The sequence below is a fragment of the Archocentrus centrarchus genome, chromosome 12 (genome assembly GCF_007364275.1).
Source record: "Archocentrus centrarchus isolate MPI-CPG fArcCen1 chromosome 12, fArcCen1, whole genome shotgun sequence".
In the NCBI taxonomy this organism is placed as follows: Eukaryota; Metazoa; Chordata; class Actinopteri; order Cichliformes; family Cichlidae; genus Archocentrus; species Archocentrus centrarchus.
Window position 1 is genome coordinate 8019765 of NC_044357.1, and position 18660 is coordinate 8038424.

Here is an 18660-nt window from a genome sequence, read left to right on the forward strand (position 1 = left end):
TCTATTTTATGCTTTAACATTGTTACTGATGCATTCATGTGTAAGCAGCATTTTCCTGTATGTGTTTAAGGTGGAGTTAATTTGTTGTATTTTAAGGCTTTTTGGTGCTGTAAAAATCTGATTTAATTGGTTCATTATATTTGTTTTTCTTACAAAATTTTCACCTTAAACATAGATAATAAATAAAGTTTTGTAAATGAAGTTTAATGAGTAAATAGAGTAAAAGTAGGTAGCTGCAGCCATTTAAACCTCTGCATTAAACTTTATTTTACTTCTCTTAACCTCTGCAGGAATCAGTCCAGACCCCTGAGCATTCCAGCTGTTCCAACTGTCTATTTCACTGTCAGATTTTATCAGTCCACCTACATTCAGCTGCTTTCTGTACCAGGGAACCAGGGAAGGACAGTGCACTGGAAAATAAAAATAGAATCTGAAATCCTTTTCAGGTAAACAGGTTGCTGCGTATTGTCAGTGAACGCTCCACCTGTCACTTCATTCTTTACCTCAGGTATAAAGGCAAACTTGTTCTCTAAAGGGAAAATAACCAGAATAGCTTGAATGGAGTTGTCTTCTCCTTTAAAGGTGTGGGCGGGGAGTAGAAAGCAGAGCTGGGTTTCAGTGCCACCCCCTTTTCTGTTCTCACACACTGCAGCTCAGGATAGTCACAGGAGAGCCAGCGAGCTTTGGACTGGGTTAATGTGCTTTGGTTATAGCCTCAAGCTTTCCCGGTTGACTATGAACTCAGCCACCATCAATGAAGAACCACAATACGACATTCCACTGGGGAACTACAACAGCCTGTCCACACCTTTTTCAAAGGTCATTGACCCCTGAGAAAGAATTGAACCAGTCTGACTTCTGTTTGTCAATGACACTGAAATTTAATATATCGGATGAACACTTTTATCAAGTGAGGAGATGGCCAAGGTATACAGACTCTATGTGGGAATAGTGATAGGTAAGATCCTTTTGCTTGTTCACCTTTCCTTCTCACTGTTCATAAGCAGAAGGCTGAGTTTATCATACAGGAGTTTAAAAACCTGAAACATTAAAATGATTTGTAAATATAGTTGTTATTTTAAATGCATGTTCTAAGTGTCAGTCTTCTCCTTATATGGAATTTGTAAAATACCATTTGAATAGCTCTGTGTCATTTTGATTAGTATTAAAATCATGTAGCATCAAAGTAATGGAGCCAAAACAGGTTTACAGGCAGTGTTTTCCCTTCTAGGCAACTTGTACAATAAGTTTCACTTGTGGTTAATGATTGAATGAATGCAGCAATGCGTATCCTCTGTGATCATTCATCACTATCAAAATAGACTTCCCTAAATGTAACATTTGGGAACTCTCCGTCATGTTATACTTTCTACAGATTTATATATTAAATAAACAGTTATTGGCCAATACAGTCACCAGGGAAAGTAATACAGGATGTTTATAGAGTAGTAAAAGTCCTGTCATCTCTTATCCAGATCCTGCAAATTGAATGTGGTTACACGTTGGCTAAAATGTGCATGTGCACATATTTGTTGTGTGTGATTGGCTTTTCATTTGTCTTTCTGGCTGCAGCTCTGGCCTTATGCAAATACTGCCTGGCAGAGTGGAATGCCACAGATGGGCCTTCCAATGGAACTGTGTCCCACTGTCATCGCCATGGCAACAGAGACAATTGCACAGGTAGATATGCACAGGTGGCAAGCGGGGCGTTTCCTTCACGGTGTCACAACTGCTTGGTTGGTTTGAGTTTTTTGAGGGTGGAAGGAAAGATGTGGGTATAAAACATGTACATCCAGACACAATGTTGTTAATTTGTACACACTGTTGTCTAGTTTCTAAAAGATTTTCAACCAGGTATAGACTATACCTCTTATCCCATATATCTCTAATTTCCTTAACAATTGACTATAATCTATTGTATCTAAAGCTTTATGTAGGTCAAGCTAGATACCAACAGGGCACTCATTTTCAATGGCTTCTCCAACCATCTCCATTACACCACAAGTGGTAGTTCTATTTTCCCAAAAGCCATACTAAAATCACGATGCACTGCATAGTATTTTCAGCACAAGTGTCCAAAAAACAATATACTTCCAAGGTTTAAGTCCCTTTTAGGTTAAAAAAAAAATAGATGTACTGTATATGAAATTGAGGTGCTTTATAAAATGTGTTCTTAGCTAAGCTGTGCAGAAAAAGCAGAAACAGGATGAAATGTGTTATTTAGCACAATTGTTCAATTTGGTGTGTGATAAAACAAAACGATTAAGTTAAGTTAAGTTAAGCTAACCAGCAGCAGGTGTTAGCTTTACAGCTCACAAACGTGACAGTGGTATCGATTGCCTCATCTCAGCTAACTCTTGCAAGAAACCAAATAAAGCTACTTCCCAAACTATCTCTTTAAACTTTGTAACCGGAGATTTCTCCTTTCAGCACTGAGGTCATGGCAGCAAACCGGGTCTCATGTTTCAGCTAACAAATGAAGCGCTCTCATTGATGTCGTAGCAGTATTTTTTTACAAGCTCAATATTCAAAGATAATTTCATGAGAGCGGCTTGTAAAGATAGCGGTATTCAGAAGAAGTGTTATGTGAAACTGGTGGTCACGAGTTCATCTCCATGGCTAACCAGCAGCTGTCAGGGTGTGTTTTATCATGTGTGGTTGTGATAGAGAGAAAGGAAAGGACGAGGCAGACAAAAAGAAAGGGAATCCCAACTTTTTATGTGTTTCATTTAGTAAAGAATTTTAATAATACAATCCCAAATGTTAAAAAAAAAACAGGATATAATGATTCACAGTTAAACATAAAATATATCACGTCTTTAAATTGAGATATTTTAAAACTGCATGAAAAATATTATATTTTGATTTTGATGGCAGCAACACATCTCAAAAAATTTTGGATGGGGGCAACAAAAGGCTGGAAAAGTAAGTAGTACATAAAAAAGGAACAGCTTGAATAATATTTTGCAGCAAATTAGATTAAGTGGGGTAGAAAAAGATCATCTTAGAAAGGCAGAGTATTTCAGAAGTAAAGTTGTGCAGAGGTTCACCAATTTGCAGTAAACCTGTATCTACAAATTGTGGAACAATTTCAGAATCATGTTCCTTGTAAAATTGCGAGGGCTGTGATTGTGATAAAGATTCCAGCATAGAAATCACAGCATGGGCTCAGTAACACTTCCAGAAATCACTTTCTGTGAACATAGTATACTAGACCATCCATAAATACAGGTTAAAGCTCTATTCTATGGAGCTTGAAAAAGGTGACTTATTTAAGTTGCTTGAACATGTTTCACCTCACATCCAAAAGGCTTCTTCAGTTCTCAAACCAAAGGGTGGAGAGACCCAGGTATTTAAAGTAAGTAAGTAAAGTAAAATTTTATTTATATAGCACCTCTCAAGACAAATATCACAACGTGCTTCACAACATAACAGCAGAGTAAAACAGGAAGAAAAAAAAAACTAACCAAATGCAAGTCTAAAAAGGTGAGTTTTTAGCATTTTTTTAGAAGACACTACTGAATCCACAACTTTCAAGCTCAGAGTCGGGAGCCGCTGTTGCATAAGCTCTGTCTCCTTTAGTTTTCAGCCTTGTATGATGTAAAGCCAGTAGGCCCTGATCACATGACCTAAGGGACCTGATGGGGATGTATGGTTGGAAGCTTTCACTGATGTAAGCTGGTGCTTGTCTATGAAGAGCTCCAAAAGTCAGAACCAGAATCTTAAACTGGAGCCAGAGCAGCTTCAAGGAAGCTTTGCTAAGACAAGTAAACAATGTGTTACAATAATACAAACGTGATGAAATAAATACATGAATAACAATCTCAGGTTCAGAGTGTGACACAATGGATCTTAACTTAGCAATGTTCCCTAAATGGTAAAAACAAGCTCAAACCAGAGATTTGATATGGACATCTAGAGTGAAAGCAGATTCAAAGGTTACCCCAAGATTCCTAATGGAAGATTTAGCGAATTTGGTAAGGGAACCAAGAGTTTCCATTATCATAGGCACAAATCTATCAGGGGCAGTGTCTCAGCCTATCAAACAAAATTTGATGGTCAACAGTATTAAAAGCAGAAGTAAGGTCCAGCATGATCCAGAAACTCAGCTGTTTTCTCTGGAACAAAGATCATTTAAAATGGACTGAGGAACAGTGGAAAAACAGCTTCCTGATGGTCCCTTGCTGATTTTGATGGTATGGGGGGGGGGGGGGGGGGGGGTGCATCAGGGCCTCAGTGGGATTGGCAGCTTGCATATCTTGAAAGGTACCATCAATGCTGAAAGGTATATACAGATTTTAGAGCAACAGATGCTCCCATCCAGGTGACGTCTTTTTCAGGGAAGGGCTTCCATAAGACAATGCTAAACCTCATGCTACATCTATTATATTTCATTGAATGGCTTCATAATAGAAGAGCCCAGGTGCTGAACTGGCCTGCCTGCAGTCCAGCCCTTGATAACATTTGGGATATCATGAAATAGAAAATACTACAAAGGCGACCCAGGACTGATGAGCAGTTAAAATCCTCTCTGGACAACACAGGGTGCTACACACATGGTCCTGTCCCAACTTTTTTGAGACATGTTTCTGCCATCAAATTCAAAATGAGTCAATATTTTTCTTAATTTTTTTTTTATGTGCTATTGTGAATAAAATATGGGTTAATGAGGGTTGCAAATTATTGCATTCTGATTTTATTTACATTTTACACAGTGTCCCAACTTTTTTAAGAGTTGGGGTTGTAGAGACACGTGGATAATGACACTTTGATGACACCAGGCCTTTCCTGCCAGGCATTGCAGGATTCTGCACTGGATCATGTTGCAAACAGTCTATATATATATACACCAGACCTCTCCAGAAGGTGAAGTTGTACATCAGAGAACAGGATGACAGATCACAAAACAGTAACAAAAATAGACACTTGGAGAAACAACCTCATTTGCTTGTTTGATGACAGTTGATTTTTTTCACTTAGACAAAGTGACTACTATGACTCTACCAAAGCCATTCTGTGTTTTAGCTGTACACTAAAGGCAAAATGAGAACTGTAGCCACCCAGTGCTTTTTAGATTTCTAATTAGAAGCCATAATTTACAAAATAAGGCCATAATTTACAAAAATTAGCATCATGCTTTATTGACAACTTTAAAGACTGAGACATTTAAGAATGTTTTCCAAAATCAAAAGTAGGCTATTTTACTCAAAGAGTCTCCCCCTGCTGACCATTAGATAGAATGCAGGGTTAAGGCACTTTGGCATTGGCTTCACTTTAGACCCAGACACTATACGCTCATCTTTTATATACAGTCAATAATGGTGACCTTACAATTAAAAATTTAGTAGTATTAATATTGTGGTGTTTTTTTACAAACTGAAACAGGAAGGGTTTTTTTTTTTTCTCTAACCAAACATTACATTGGAGTGGCTGTAGCTCAGGAGGTAGAGCAGGTCACCTACTGATCAGAAGGTCAGCGGTTTGATTCCTGGCTACTCCGGGCTGCATGCCAATGTATGCTTGGGCAAGATACTTAACCTAAGTTGCTCTCCGACACGAGCGTTGGAGCGTGAATGTTAGATAATAAAGCGGTTAGTTAATCATGGAATGGGTTGCGCCCACGAAAAACTTGGCAATTCTTCTCTACTAATGCCAAACACTGATATTTTTAATACTGACTCTTGTTTTGAGCTTCTGGTTGAGCATGGACCCTGCTAAAGTGGTCAGTTGGTGTTTGCTCCAAGCATGCATGTTTGACTGATCTGGAGAGGCCGTAGGACATCTTCAAACTGGTGTTCCGCAAAAACAAGCTGCAACATAATTTTTGTGAGCCCATATAGCATCTCCAAATTGAAGGTCAAGTTCCATATAATGGGGGATGTCAGAGACAGGTCACAAAGAAGAACCCTTTCCTCACCCTCAGCACTTAAGAACTGAAGGCAGTCTTCTACAAATTGGCAGTCAAGGTTTGCATTATGATATGGCCGACAGCTCTCTACCAAACAATCATGAGCAGACAGCACACAGCCAACCTCCAGTCTCATAAAGCCCCCAGGAAGCCTGACCTCAACCCCACTGAACACTTGTGGGAACCACATTGGCTGGCAGATGGTTGAAGAATGGGATGTCATCCCACAGCAGTGTGTGGCCAAGCTGGTGACCAGCATGAAGAGGAGGTGCTGTTGTGGCTGTGTTTGGTTCTTCCACATGCTACTGATGCCCCGATTTGTTAAGTGAATAAATTGTTAAATTGTCAGTATGTCTTGTTTCTTCAGACTTCAATCATCCAATCCAATAAACGACACCAAACAAGAGTCAGTAGCTAAATAAGCTGTTTGGCATTGGCAGAGAAGATTTGGCAAGTTTTTATTGGGAGAACCCACATACTCAACGCTGCTGCTCAACCCACAAATCATCACCCTCTTAAAATAATGGCCTATGTCATTTTTTAATGAAAGTTTTAATTTTGCCTAAATCATCATATGTTCAATGTTTGGTTCAGTTTTTTTGTCTTTTCTGAAAAACTTGAAAAAAAAAGACTTCAGTCATTATTGTAAGAGGGTGACTAAATGTATTTTCCTTACAAATGTGGCACCATTTAAGGGGAAATAAACAGTGCATTTATAATGTTCATGCTAACAATTAATAAACTGCTGTCCTGCTGCTGGCGTTTTACTTTTCCACCAGACACATTAGATACTGGACAGTCGAATGACCACTTCTCAAACTGTCCTGAGGAACTTACACATTACTGCGTCCATGGGGAGTGTCGTTACATTAAGGAACAGAAGGCACCGTCCTGCAGGTGAGACACAGATGTCCAAACCCTGTTTTCAAGTTGTGTAAAATGTAAATAAAAGGAAAATGCACTTTGCAAATCATGTAGCTGTAGAGTGGAGACGGGTAACAAGGATAGTTATTAAAACAGAACAACCGGCAGCAAAGGAAAGCTGTCATTTGTGTTCCTGCACTACAATGGATTTTCACTGTTCATTCCCAACACATTTAAAGAAGTAGACAAACAGATGCCTGCAAAGAAAATGCACACAAAAGCAAGAAAATAAAGTTAAGAATATATTTTATTTTTTTTGTCTCAGGTGTCAGCGTGGTTACGTTGGTTCCAGGTGTGAATACGTGGACCTGGACTGGCAGATAGGAGAGAAACGAGAAGTCATAATTGCCTGTGTCATCGCAGGGCTTGTGTTATTAATTCTCGTCATTGTTTTGATCTGCATCTGTTCACAGTAAGTCTTTGTTTGTTTGTGGGGTGGTAAATGAAATGTCGTTCACTGATGTACAAAATGCATGTAAAAGATTGAACGCAGGGTTGATTTTAGGGCTCCAGTGTTTATAAGAGCTCCGACGCAGTTACAGTAGTTCCACGTGAGATGTACAGAAAATACTCAAGAGTGAAATCAGGGACTTTAATGTTTTTGTACTACTGGTAATTGTTAAGCTAAGCTTATGACTGTCATGTATTAGCTGACATATAGACATAATTTGAATTAATGGACTTGTCTTTTTTATGTCAAGAAATAAAAGCATTTTGCCTGTGGTTTTAATCAAACATCAGTAATGCCTACTGCGCACTGATGATTAATTCTTGCTCTTGCATGTCCCCTGATTATTTCTTTCTCAGTTGCAGGAGGAGATTACGGAGGGAAAGACGAAGGGAGGGACCAAGGAATGGGACAGAGAAGCTCGACATGATGGACAGCAGTGCAGCAAACTCAATCTTAAAACCAGACTCAGCAGAGCAACCGCTTACCAATTCTGTATGAGATCCTAGTTGAGGCACATTCGTATCCACGTGTCTGGTGATCGTTTATACATAAAAGACAGCTGCTGTGAGCTATTGGAGGTTCATGGACGGTACTGAGGCCTTGAATGAAGGACATTTATGGATAAAGTGTGTTTGTTGCTGCACTAAATGGACGTTCGTGCCCTTGTCTTGTCTTCAAAAAAGCTGGAGAACAAAGAAGATGCCTTCCAGGATTAATGATAAATATCAGTGGGAGAGCTGTGTTTAGCTGCTGCTTTTTCCAGTGCTGTGGAGGAACAGGCTCATGTACCCTTTGACTAAATGCTGCTGGGCTGCACTGCACTAAATAAACTGTTGCTATGTTGGAAAAAGCTGTGACACCAGTTGGCAGGCGGTGATAACAGTTGATCCGGTTGACCAGATAGTGGCCTGCGTGGGCGACACATGGGCACTAAAACATGAAAGGAAAAGGACTGTATGAAGATACTGCACTCCATGAACTCCAGGGAACTCTTGTCATGTGAATAAACCATTAGATGTATAAAAATGCACAATCTTGCAAGTACTGTCAGCTGCTTTTTTTTTTTTTTTTTTAATAGCTTTGTGTCATTTTGTATTGTTCCTATTTGTTTACTGCTGGTTTTGCTTTGGTGTCATGTCACATAATCAGATTCAAGTCTAGCTACCAGTAAATCAGCAGTTAGCATCACTTAGTCTGCAGTCACCAGAACTTAAGTCACATAGAATATTGTTACTCAGAAACATTAGCAATGCAAGAAAAGCCGTGTGTGTGTGTGTGTGTGTGTGTGTGTGTGTGTGTGTGTGTGTGTGTGTGTGTGTGTGTGTGTGTGTGTGTGTGTGTGTGTGTGTGTACACACATATACATACACAGTTCTGGATTCTCCTGGCTTGGAAGCAGACAAGGAGAACTTGTGCTGAAGGCTTTTTTGATCTGTATATTTGGAGCTGAGCAGCCTCCGAGCTACAGAGGCTGAACAGCTGAGCCTGTGTGTGGAGGCTCGGCTTAAGTAAAAGTGCTCCACTGTATGAGACAGTTTCCAAACTGCCAGCCTTTCACTTTGGGGTATTTGTATGTGTATTAACTCTAAATGTAGTACGACGACAGTGAGGACAAAGTCAGTGAAGCTTGTTCCTTCTGTTTATACGTCACCTATCAATAAATATGCACTCAATATGCACTGTGCATTTACATTTATTGTTTTTTCTAAATGTCTCAGCGAAATATTTTCAAATGAATGACATTATGTGAAGCTTTCTAAGAAATGGAACATGCCCTCAGTCTGCAGATTAACTAAAAGCATACACGATCACTGCTGACATGCAAATTCCTGCAGCTAAAGGTACTGTATCTCTGTAAACCTTCATATGAAACTACAGCATTATTTCATCTTCCACAACACAGACTCTGTGGACCACATAAACAAGATGCATTGCAGTCATATTAAAGGATAATTATGCTTCCTTATAGGTGATTGTTTTGTTGCTATGGTGCTGTAGTTTGTGTCAGCAGCATGAGCCAAAAAAAAAAAAAATACCAGTCTGACAGTGAACATAACACACTATCATCCTATGACATAATGCGACATAATCCTGCTGGCACAAACCTGCAGGATTATGTCCCAAAACTGGAATTATCCTGGAACTGCACTTGTCCTTGAAACTCACTGCTTTACATATGTTTTTTTGGAAAAATATACTTTACAGCTCAATTTAAAAGAAAAAATCTATCCCAGCATCCCATGGCAAGGCTTAAAAGAATGAAATAATAGCAACAATACAGAAAGAATGTGTCACAGCATGTATTACACTGTCCTCTAAAAGTGTGTTAAAGACATTTGTCTGCATTCAGAGACTTTAAAATTTGCTATATTTTACTTTAGTTTGTCATCTTACTGAAATCTGAAAAGTCATGCAGACACTGTATTAGTCAGCATGACTAAGCTATTACTCCTGAGCTATTCTTAGAAGCATGATTTACAATATGGCAGATAGTGATATCATAATGGGATCCCAAGGAGGAGGTCATCTAAAACTAATTATTTGACTGTGAAAATGCAGAGAGATGGATAAGGAGATTTACAGCATCCTCGTGTCTGTCTGGTGATTATGAATGTGAAGTCTGCAGTTGGTCAGCTTTGCGTTGTGTTAGTGGAGTGGGCGCATTTATTTGATGAGGTCTCACTACTTTGAGGAGGTCTGATAAGGTCAGACTCAGTGCAGTGCTTTTTGGACATGATGATCGGCTCTCTTTTGTGTGGAGCTTTCTCTTCCGCTTCTGTGAAGGTCTTAAGGGCAATGTGGCTGATAACGGTCTAGATTTGAAGGTAAGCGTGCAGAAACATGCTGTCTTCCCCTTATCTGCAGGAAAAGAGTAGATGTGCTATAAAAGCAAAAAGACATATTGTGAAAAAGAAAATCAGCTTCAGAACAGGGTGACCTTGTCTGCTGTAATATACAGTTCATGAGAAATTATCCCAGACACTGGGTGAGACGTGTGGTACACCCCCGGACAGGCTAACCATTTACTGTCACACCAAAGAGCCACTTCACAATCACCAATTAACCAGAAAAGCAGGTCTTTGGAGAGGTTATCAGAGACCTTCTTGCTGCAAGGTGCACCACTGTGCTGCCCAGCTAATTGTTATGTCGGCTTGCTCATGGAATTAATCTAACTACACCATCAAGTTAGGTGGTCAGCACTGAACCCCAAGCTTAGGTTTTCCATCTGAGTACTTTCAATGTTCTACCCTCTCAAAGGTAAATGGACTGCAATTTATATAGCCCTTTTTTTTTTGACACCGCTAACTTCATCCACAGGCATATTTTTAGCTGTCACACACATGGAAACCCAGATGGACGCATCAGGGGGGATTTGGTATTTATTATTTCCTTCTGCACTTATACATTTGCATCTCTGGAAGATCATTTCTACATTAGGAAAAACTGGTCTAACAAATCCACAAAGAAACTCGCTGAAATGAAACTGATATCATTTTACATAACTAATCCTTTAAAACACCAACTCTTCCCTGTCTTTTTTGTTCTTCCTGCTAACATGCCTGCAGCCAGCTGCTTTGGTTTTTTGTGTTGGGGACATAAGAAATGCTCTTTTCACCTCAGAATTTGGAAATGAGAACTGAGAGTGATATCACAACCACGTTCCAGTAGTAGCAGTCAAAAAAAGCACTGTAGCAAGGTAGAGCTGTGACTACGAATACCTAGAATACCATTCAATGCCTGGTTTTTGTGCACTTAAAAATACCACAGCGGTATGTTCATGGCCTGGCCGGTGCTTTGTGTATGTCTTATTTATTATTTATAAACAACAGCGGTGGTACAGATTACAAGTTCGAATGTTTTATGTGTGGCTGCTCTGACTTTCCAGCTGCAAAGTCCAACTGGAAACTCAGTATTTCTGACTTTCCACTTCAAATGGAATGCAGTAGTACACTGTATATAAAAATTTCATTTCACAGTGGGCAGCCCACTGTGCAATCTAGAGCATAGTCCACACTATGGGCTGGTGGGCTGACTATGGGTTGCTCACACTAAGCGCAGAGGGCCCCACAGTGGGGCCTGTTGTAGGCCTGCATCATACCCACAGTATGCCAACACTCTAGGTGTGGGCTGTCCTACCCTCCACAGTGTGGTCCCCAGATGTGCCCCATGGTCCATTACTGCCACCAGCTGGTATGGAGTGCTGGTTAGAATGTTGCTCAAGAAAAAACAGAAAAAAGCTGCTCACTTTTTTTTAAAAAGGGATCACCACAGTAGATACCTCCACATATTTGACTTGGCACATTTTTACAAGGGATTTGTGTCTCCTCCCAGACTTGAACCAGGGATCTTTCACTTGTTAGGCAAATGTGTAAACCACTACACTATGGAGCCAAAATTATTAGCTTTCAAATCCTATCAAACAAGTCAGTCTCACTTAGACAATGACATATAGCCTGTACAGTCTAGTATATCAATAGGATCCAGTTTAACTTCCAGTTTACTGAGGATTTGAATCAGTCTCTTTCTCTCAGCCTCAAATGTCCTCATATTTTTCCACAGTAGTCACATTGGTGTTTCTTTACTCTAAATAATGTGCAAAAAAAACATGCCTATGCAAGCCCATAGTGTGTAGTTGTGGGAGAAAACAGCAGTTTTGCCCTTTGGAGCCTCAATATGTTTTTCTGTGGATAAACCCACTCTGGGTTTCCCACAGAAAACCCTCTTGGGGACCCAAAGAGCAACACTGCTATGGGCTCCACATGGGTTAGCCTACATGGGACCCACATAGGTTTTCTATGGCAGCCAACAGTTTGGTACCCACAGAATTCACACTTAGGGGTCCAAAGGGGCAAAATTGTTATGGGCCCCACACTAGCACACATGGGCCCGTAGATGGGGTTCTATGGCCAAGCTCACAGTGGGACCCATATACAGCCCCCATAAGGCAAAACTGCACTGGCCCCTGTGTGGGCACAACCACACAGGGGCAGCGTATGATCAGTGGGGCCGGCATGGGATCAGTATAAATTTGTCCTGCCCACACAGCCCCACAGTTCACCCACAACTACCCACTGTGGGCCTGCAATGGCTATGTTTGCTTGGATCATTGGGTTTTGGACTCCTGTGTGTTGCTAAACTCTAGGGGTTTAACAACACACATATTGGCTAATTAGTGCTAACAGATTAACAAAACACTAGAATTTTACTCACTAACATTAAAACATGGCAGCATGATGGTGTAGTGGTCAGCACTGTTGCTTCACTGCCAGAAGTTCTGGGTTCAAATCCACCTGGGCCTTTCGGTGTGGAATTCGCATGTGCTCCCTGTGTTTGTATAGGTTTTCTCTGGGTACTCTGATTTCCTCCCACAGTCCAAAAACATTCAGTGGGGTTAGGTTAATTGGTGATTCTAAATTGTCTATGTTAGTCCTGCAACAGGTTGGTGACATGTGTGCAGGGTGTACCCTGCCTCTATGACAGCTGAGATAGGCTCCAGCCACCCCATGACCTTGAAGAAGATAAGTAGAAGAGAATGGATGAATGGAAAATTAAAACACCAGCCTCTGGAGCACCTCACACCAAACCAGCAAACTGAAGCCTAGCAGATGCTGATCAGCTCCAATAGCCATGACTGAAAACTTAGCAGTCCAGGTGGATGAGATAAATACAGAAACCCACTCAAACTCTCCATAGAGACCAAAATTATTTTTGTACCTGGCTGTAAACATACTTTTTAATGCAGTTCAGCTGAACATTTTAACGTGGGAGTCTATAGTGATTGACTCACTTTTGGAACCAGCCTCAAGTAACTGGAGGTGCCCTCTGTTTGTGCAGTCTTCTTGCTGTATTTCTCACATTGCCATGCTAAAATCCCTTGAATCCCTGTTATGAGTGAGTTGTTTGGGCCACAGTCTGCTTGAATTTGATCATGTGCAAAACAGTCTTGGCAGAGACATGACAGTTCTTGGCATCTGCTGCAGTGAAATGCTTTTGCCCAGAATGTCTGTAAAGTGAGCTAATTTTTCAAATTTTAACCCAGGCCAATGAAAGCAATTATGGGGCAAACTGATTAAAATGCAGTCAGAACACTGCACACACTCACGACACTGTCAAAAAGTTTTCTCTGACTTTATTTTTATAGAACTGGTTTGCCTGCTAACAACATTAAGTTACAGTTCTGTGTAAATCTGCGCTCGGCTTTGTTTACGGTGAAAGTTTTAGGATCTTTGACCTAATTTCACATGGCCAGTGCACCCAGCTGACTTCAAAAGGGTGAGAGCGACGGTATGCTGGAGTTTCTATATGAGGGGTGTGTCTGCTGTAATGAGAAATGATTGTGATAAGAGAGACCGATACCAGCCAAACTGTTGTAGATGTTTAATTTGTCAGAGCGGCAGTAAAAATCGCTTTCATAAACAACACTTTAAATGACTGTATACTTGTTTACTTCCAGTCAACATTAGACCTCCAATGAAATGGAACTATAAGGCTATCTCAATCCACTTTCTACCATGACTGTTATCAGTCCCATCTGTTCTCTGGTATTTCTGCCAGCTGGTGACTCCAACAGCTGTTCTGTGACTGCCAAACACAGGATGCCACTTAAATCAACAGCACAAGCTAACAGGAAGAGGTACTGGGCTTTGTATCCTCCCACTTTTCCAAACCAGTTTGTGTGCAGTTGTTGTAGGTTGTATTAATGCCACCGGAGGTCAGCAGAGCACAACCACATTTAAATTAATAAACATAATTCAGTATGAGAGAAATACCAGCTTGTCTTTCTGTTTTTGGTCACATTATGCTCACAAACCTTTGCTCACATATCCTGAATGTGTGCATAATTTAATGCAATAGTACACACTCTGTAAGGGTGAAAAGGATACAATCCGGAAAGCAGTTCTAGACATTTACATGATTTTTACAGTGCATGTCCTGTACAATATACAGTTAACTTTATTTCCGCTATATTTGAGAGGAAAACACTGAACTCTCTGTTTTTCACCAGTGAGACTTAACTTAGAGCCTGTGGGTAAATCAGAACTGCCTTAGTGTGTCATTTTCTAATTCATTAAAGAAAACTGAAAAAGTACCCACTGACCTGAAAATTAAACTAATACACTCATGTTTAAGTGTGTAATATTTAAACAGCTTGTATTTTGAGTACTTTTAAAATACATTTTCTTCTTCTTTTGGCTGCTCCCTTTAGTGGTCACCACAGCAGATCATCTGCCTCCATCTATCCCTACATCTTCTTCTGTCACACCAACCATCTGCATGTCCTCCTTCACTACATCCAGGAATCTTCTCTGTGGTCTTCCTCCTTTCCTCCAGCCTGGCAGCGCCATCTTCAGCATCCTTTGTTCAGTATACCCACTATCCTTCCTCTGCACATGTTCAAACCCTCTCAACTTTGTCTCCAAATTGGTTTCACCCAAAACCACTGATTGTATTGGCCCACGCCTTCTTTCACCCTTGGTGCATGTGATTACCATCATACTAACCAATAGACCAATAGTTGGTCGCACCCACCTCCAGTGGACTACACCCACTGGAGTTTAAATACATGGGTCTCTCCACCTTTTGGTTTGAGAGCTGAAGAAGCTTTTTTTGATGAGAGGTGAAATGCCTTAAAAAAACTTAAAGAAGTCCAGTCACCTTTTTTCTAGCTCCAGAGACCTGATTTAGGTCCTTCGAGTTTTTTTACAGTAAATTTCTGGTACGGTGCCTCTGTGAACATGGCCTCTCAGGAGAGTAGCTCAAGTTAGCTTAGAATGATGGATGCTTGCAGTCCCTAAAATATTTGGATGCCTGATCTCTGACAGCAGATTTTAAGCCTATCCCAGCTGTCATAGGGCAAGAGGCAGGGTACGCCCTGTACAGGTCACTAACACAGAGAGACAGACACTCATTCACACCTATGGGCAATTTAGAATCACCAATTAACCTAACCCCAGTGACTGCATGCACCTGGAGAAAACCTATACAGACTATATATATATATATATATATATATATATATATATATATATATATATATATATATATATATATATATATATATATATATATATATATATATATATATATATATATAATATATATATAAGGATCATTTAGCTCAGGGATGTCAAACTAATTTTAAATGGTGGGCCACATACAGTCCACTTTGATCTTCAGTGGGCCAGACCAGTGAAATTCCCCTTTCTGTCACTGTAAAGACATTTAACTTCACATTTAATCCTTGAGATATCTTGTTTAGAACGGGAAGCAGAATTTCAGAAGTATGACTCGTTGGTATGAAATGTTGGTGTAGTAAATTTTAAAAATCTGTCAGTATGACTCTTTGTGCTTAAACTGTAAGAAAATAAAATGCCTAAAAATACAGAAAACACTCTGGTAGCTCATTGACTGAAAAGAAAAATGTTTTTTCTTTTTACTGTGGACCCCCAAAAAACTGAAATTTCTATAGCAGATAAAGGAAAGAAAAAAACAGGAATTTTTCTCTCATCTGTTACTTTGGTGTAGTATGAATGGCTATGGGGGAGGTCTTTATCAGTAGGAAAAGCTATAAAACTTATTAAAATACAGTTAAAAGTCCAAAATTTAGGCCTTCCTTCACATTCTCCCAAGCCATCCAGTCAGACTCTTTGCCAGGCCAATTCTAACCCCTGGGCCTTATGTTTGACACACCTGATTTAGGGGTGTCTCCCTGTTTAAAACGGCTCCAGCTGCTGCATGAAAATATTCTCTAAAGAAAGTGGAAATTAGTGGGATGGCAGGCAGTTGTGACAGATAGCAAAGACTGTCCCTGTCACGCAGCTTCATTTGTATTTTATTCTCACATTGACTTTGTATAGGATAAAAAGTCAATGTGTCCTATACATTGACTTTATCAGAAGATTTGTGTTTAATCGGATCAAGACAAAGAGCAAATGATCACTGAAAGAAGACTACCTGTGAGATTTAGACCATCTCATGTTTCATTTAGAGTCCCACGAACAGAAAATGAACCCTGCACTACTGACTTTATGCATACTATAAAGGACATTCCTTCATCACTGCTGACAAAAGCTCATTTCACCCACTTGATCTTGTGTGTTGTGTCAAATGAAACTTCAGCTTGAAGAGGTTTACTTTCTCTTGGAATTGATATGTCATATTCATCCATCCATCCATCCATTCTCTTCCACTTAACCTGTTCAGGATCGCTAACAAGTAGAAAATAAGTAAATAAGAAAAGATGGTTGGTGCAGCATAAAGAACATAAAGAAAACTAAAATTTTTACTGTGACTTGGCCCACTTGTCTCAATCGTCAGGCACTGGCAGTAACATTAAAGCAACAATAAATACAACAGCAAAATGTTTTCAAAGCAAATCTCAGAAAAATAAATAGTTTTATTAAGCACTCACTGTACTACACTCACATATTTTTCACAGCTGTATTCATGATGCACTGAGCTTCTGCTTATTGAGATTTTCTACACTATAATGCAGGCAGGCTCTTGCTCAAGATTTCTTTAGCTGTCTCTTTCCTGAGTCTCCAGACAGTTTGCAGCATTCCCTTGAGCATTTATTGTTCTCAAAAGCAGGCCAATTGATCTGAATATCTTTATACCAAGAAGATTCGGATGAATTGGATTTTTCGCCACAGAGAGGTGCCAGTAAGACTGAAGGCTGTCAACAATTTAATCAGTACTGTCTGTACCAAAACAAGTCATAGAATCAGGAATTTGGCTCCCTGGCAGCCTTGGACTGCCGCTTATCAAATTGTCTCCGGGATGTTTGTAAACAGATGCTCTACACCCCCGCCGTCCTGTCTTCTTCTGACCTGTGTTGGACTGATCTCCCTGACCTAGCCGCTGATGAACTCTACATCTTATCAGAACTGTTAGCTGAGGAGGGAGTTTGAGTCAGCCCCACAGTAGTTTTTGTAACCTTATACTGTGTATATGCATATGTATACAAAGTATGAGATGATTTTTTTCCTCACTCATCCCTATAGGTTTTCACTATTGTTTCTGTCTTTTTAATGGCAGTGCCTCCAGAAGGGGGGCAGCATGGCCACAGTTCACCTATCTCCCCATGTTTGTTCTGTCTGTCTTCTTGGATGGGTGTTCTGTTAACTGTAATTTCCCCATTGTGGGATCAATAAAGTATCATCATATAATAAAGTCTGTATAATAGTCTATTATTCATCTTGCTGCCATTTACTACAGTTGAACTGATTCATGTATCCACAGTAGTGTTGGCTCAAGGGCACAATATGAAGTAAACACTGTAACAATGCGATGCAGTTTCCATGCATTAAATGTGCTGTTCTTGCTTTGTGTGAACAGATTGTTGTGGAACTTGATAAACTGAGACCTTTCTCTTGATTGGACATAACAGCCAATTTCTACCTGAACCAGGTTTTCTATGAAAACCAAGTATGTGAAGGTTATGCTCACTTCCAAGGCCTTAGCTTAATGCCTTATTTATGTTCCCTTTCAATGCCAACATTGTGAAAGACTATAGCTGAAGTAAGAAATGCCAACAACTGATGCTAACTCCACACAAGGTCAAGAACCAAAAACTGATATGGTTCCACATAGTTGATTGTTTTTTTGAATAATGGGTTAAGCTAAGGTTACATTAGATCACATTAAAACCAGTTTTATCACATGCTGCCCATCTGGTTAAATGGGAATATCTCCAACATGGTGAAAAACGCTGGCAGAGAATTTGATTGATCTTAGTACTACTTTACTTACTGGTACTCCAGTCAGCATCTGAAGAGTACTCATTCTGACACATATAGCACAATAGCAGCTTTTCATAAAATAATTCAATTCAATTCAATTTTATTTATACATCGCCAAATCACAACAGTCACCTTTTAACAGGAAGAAACCTGAACCAGGCTCAGCGAGGGAAAGTCATCTGCCGCGACCGTTTGAGGGCAAGGGGAGGGAGACAGGACAAATGATATGCTGTGGATGAGAGCCAGAGATGAATAATTAATGATTAAATGCAGACTGAAAAGAGGTGAATGAAAAAGAAAGAGCATCATGGGAATCTATTGGTTGTTTAGACCCCTCAGCAGTGACTTCTTTGATAGAACAAGCCTAATACCCAAGGTTTTCTGTGTGCTACCACGCAAAAAAATGAAGCTGAATTTGATGCACAAGTTTACTGAAAACAGTGAGCCTGCTTGATTTCAGACTGTCTTTAGGGCATATGATTGTGGGCTGACATTACAGGATATTTAGCAGAGGGGAATTAGAAGACACTTAACTACTTTTGATGTTTGTTGAGGTTTATATTGAACAGCTGTGAGTTTTAAAACCAAAAGGCACCTTGGACTCGCCACGTTTTGGTTTTAGAACTGAAGAACCCT

General features: G+C 39.9%; 1 protein-coding gene across 1 annotated transcript; it reads left to right on the plus strand.

Annotated features, from left to right (window-relative positions):
• The first annotated feature begins 630 nt into the window (after positions 1-630).
• btc (betacellulin, epidermal growth factor family member) lies at positions 631-8823 on the plus strand. Its single transcript, XM_030743075.1, has 5 exons — positions 631-958; positions 1573-1680; positions 6688-6805; positions 7098-7244; positions 7640-8823. Exons 1-5 carry the CDS (start codon positions 919-921, stop codon positions 7779-7781), a joined length of 555 nt encoding a protein of 184 aa, XP_030598935.1. The 5' UTR covers positions 631-918; the 3' UTR covers positions 7782-8823.
• Positions 8824-18660: the final 9837 nt, after the last annotated feature.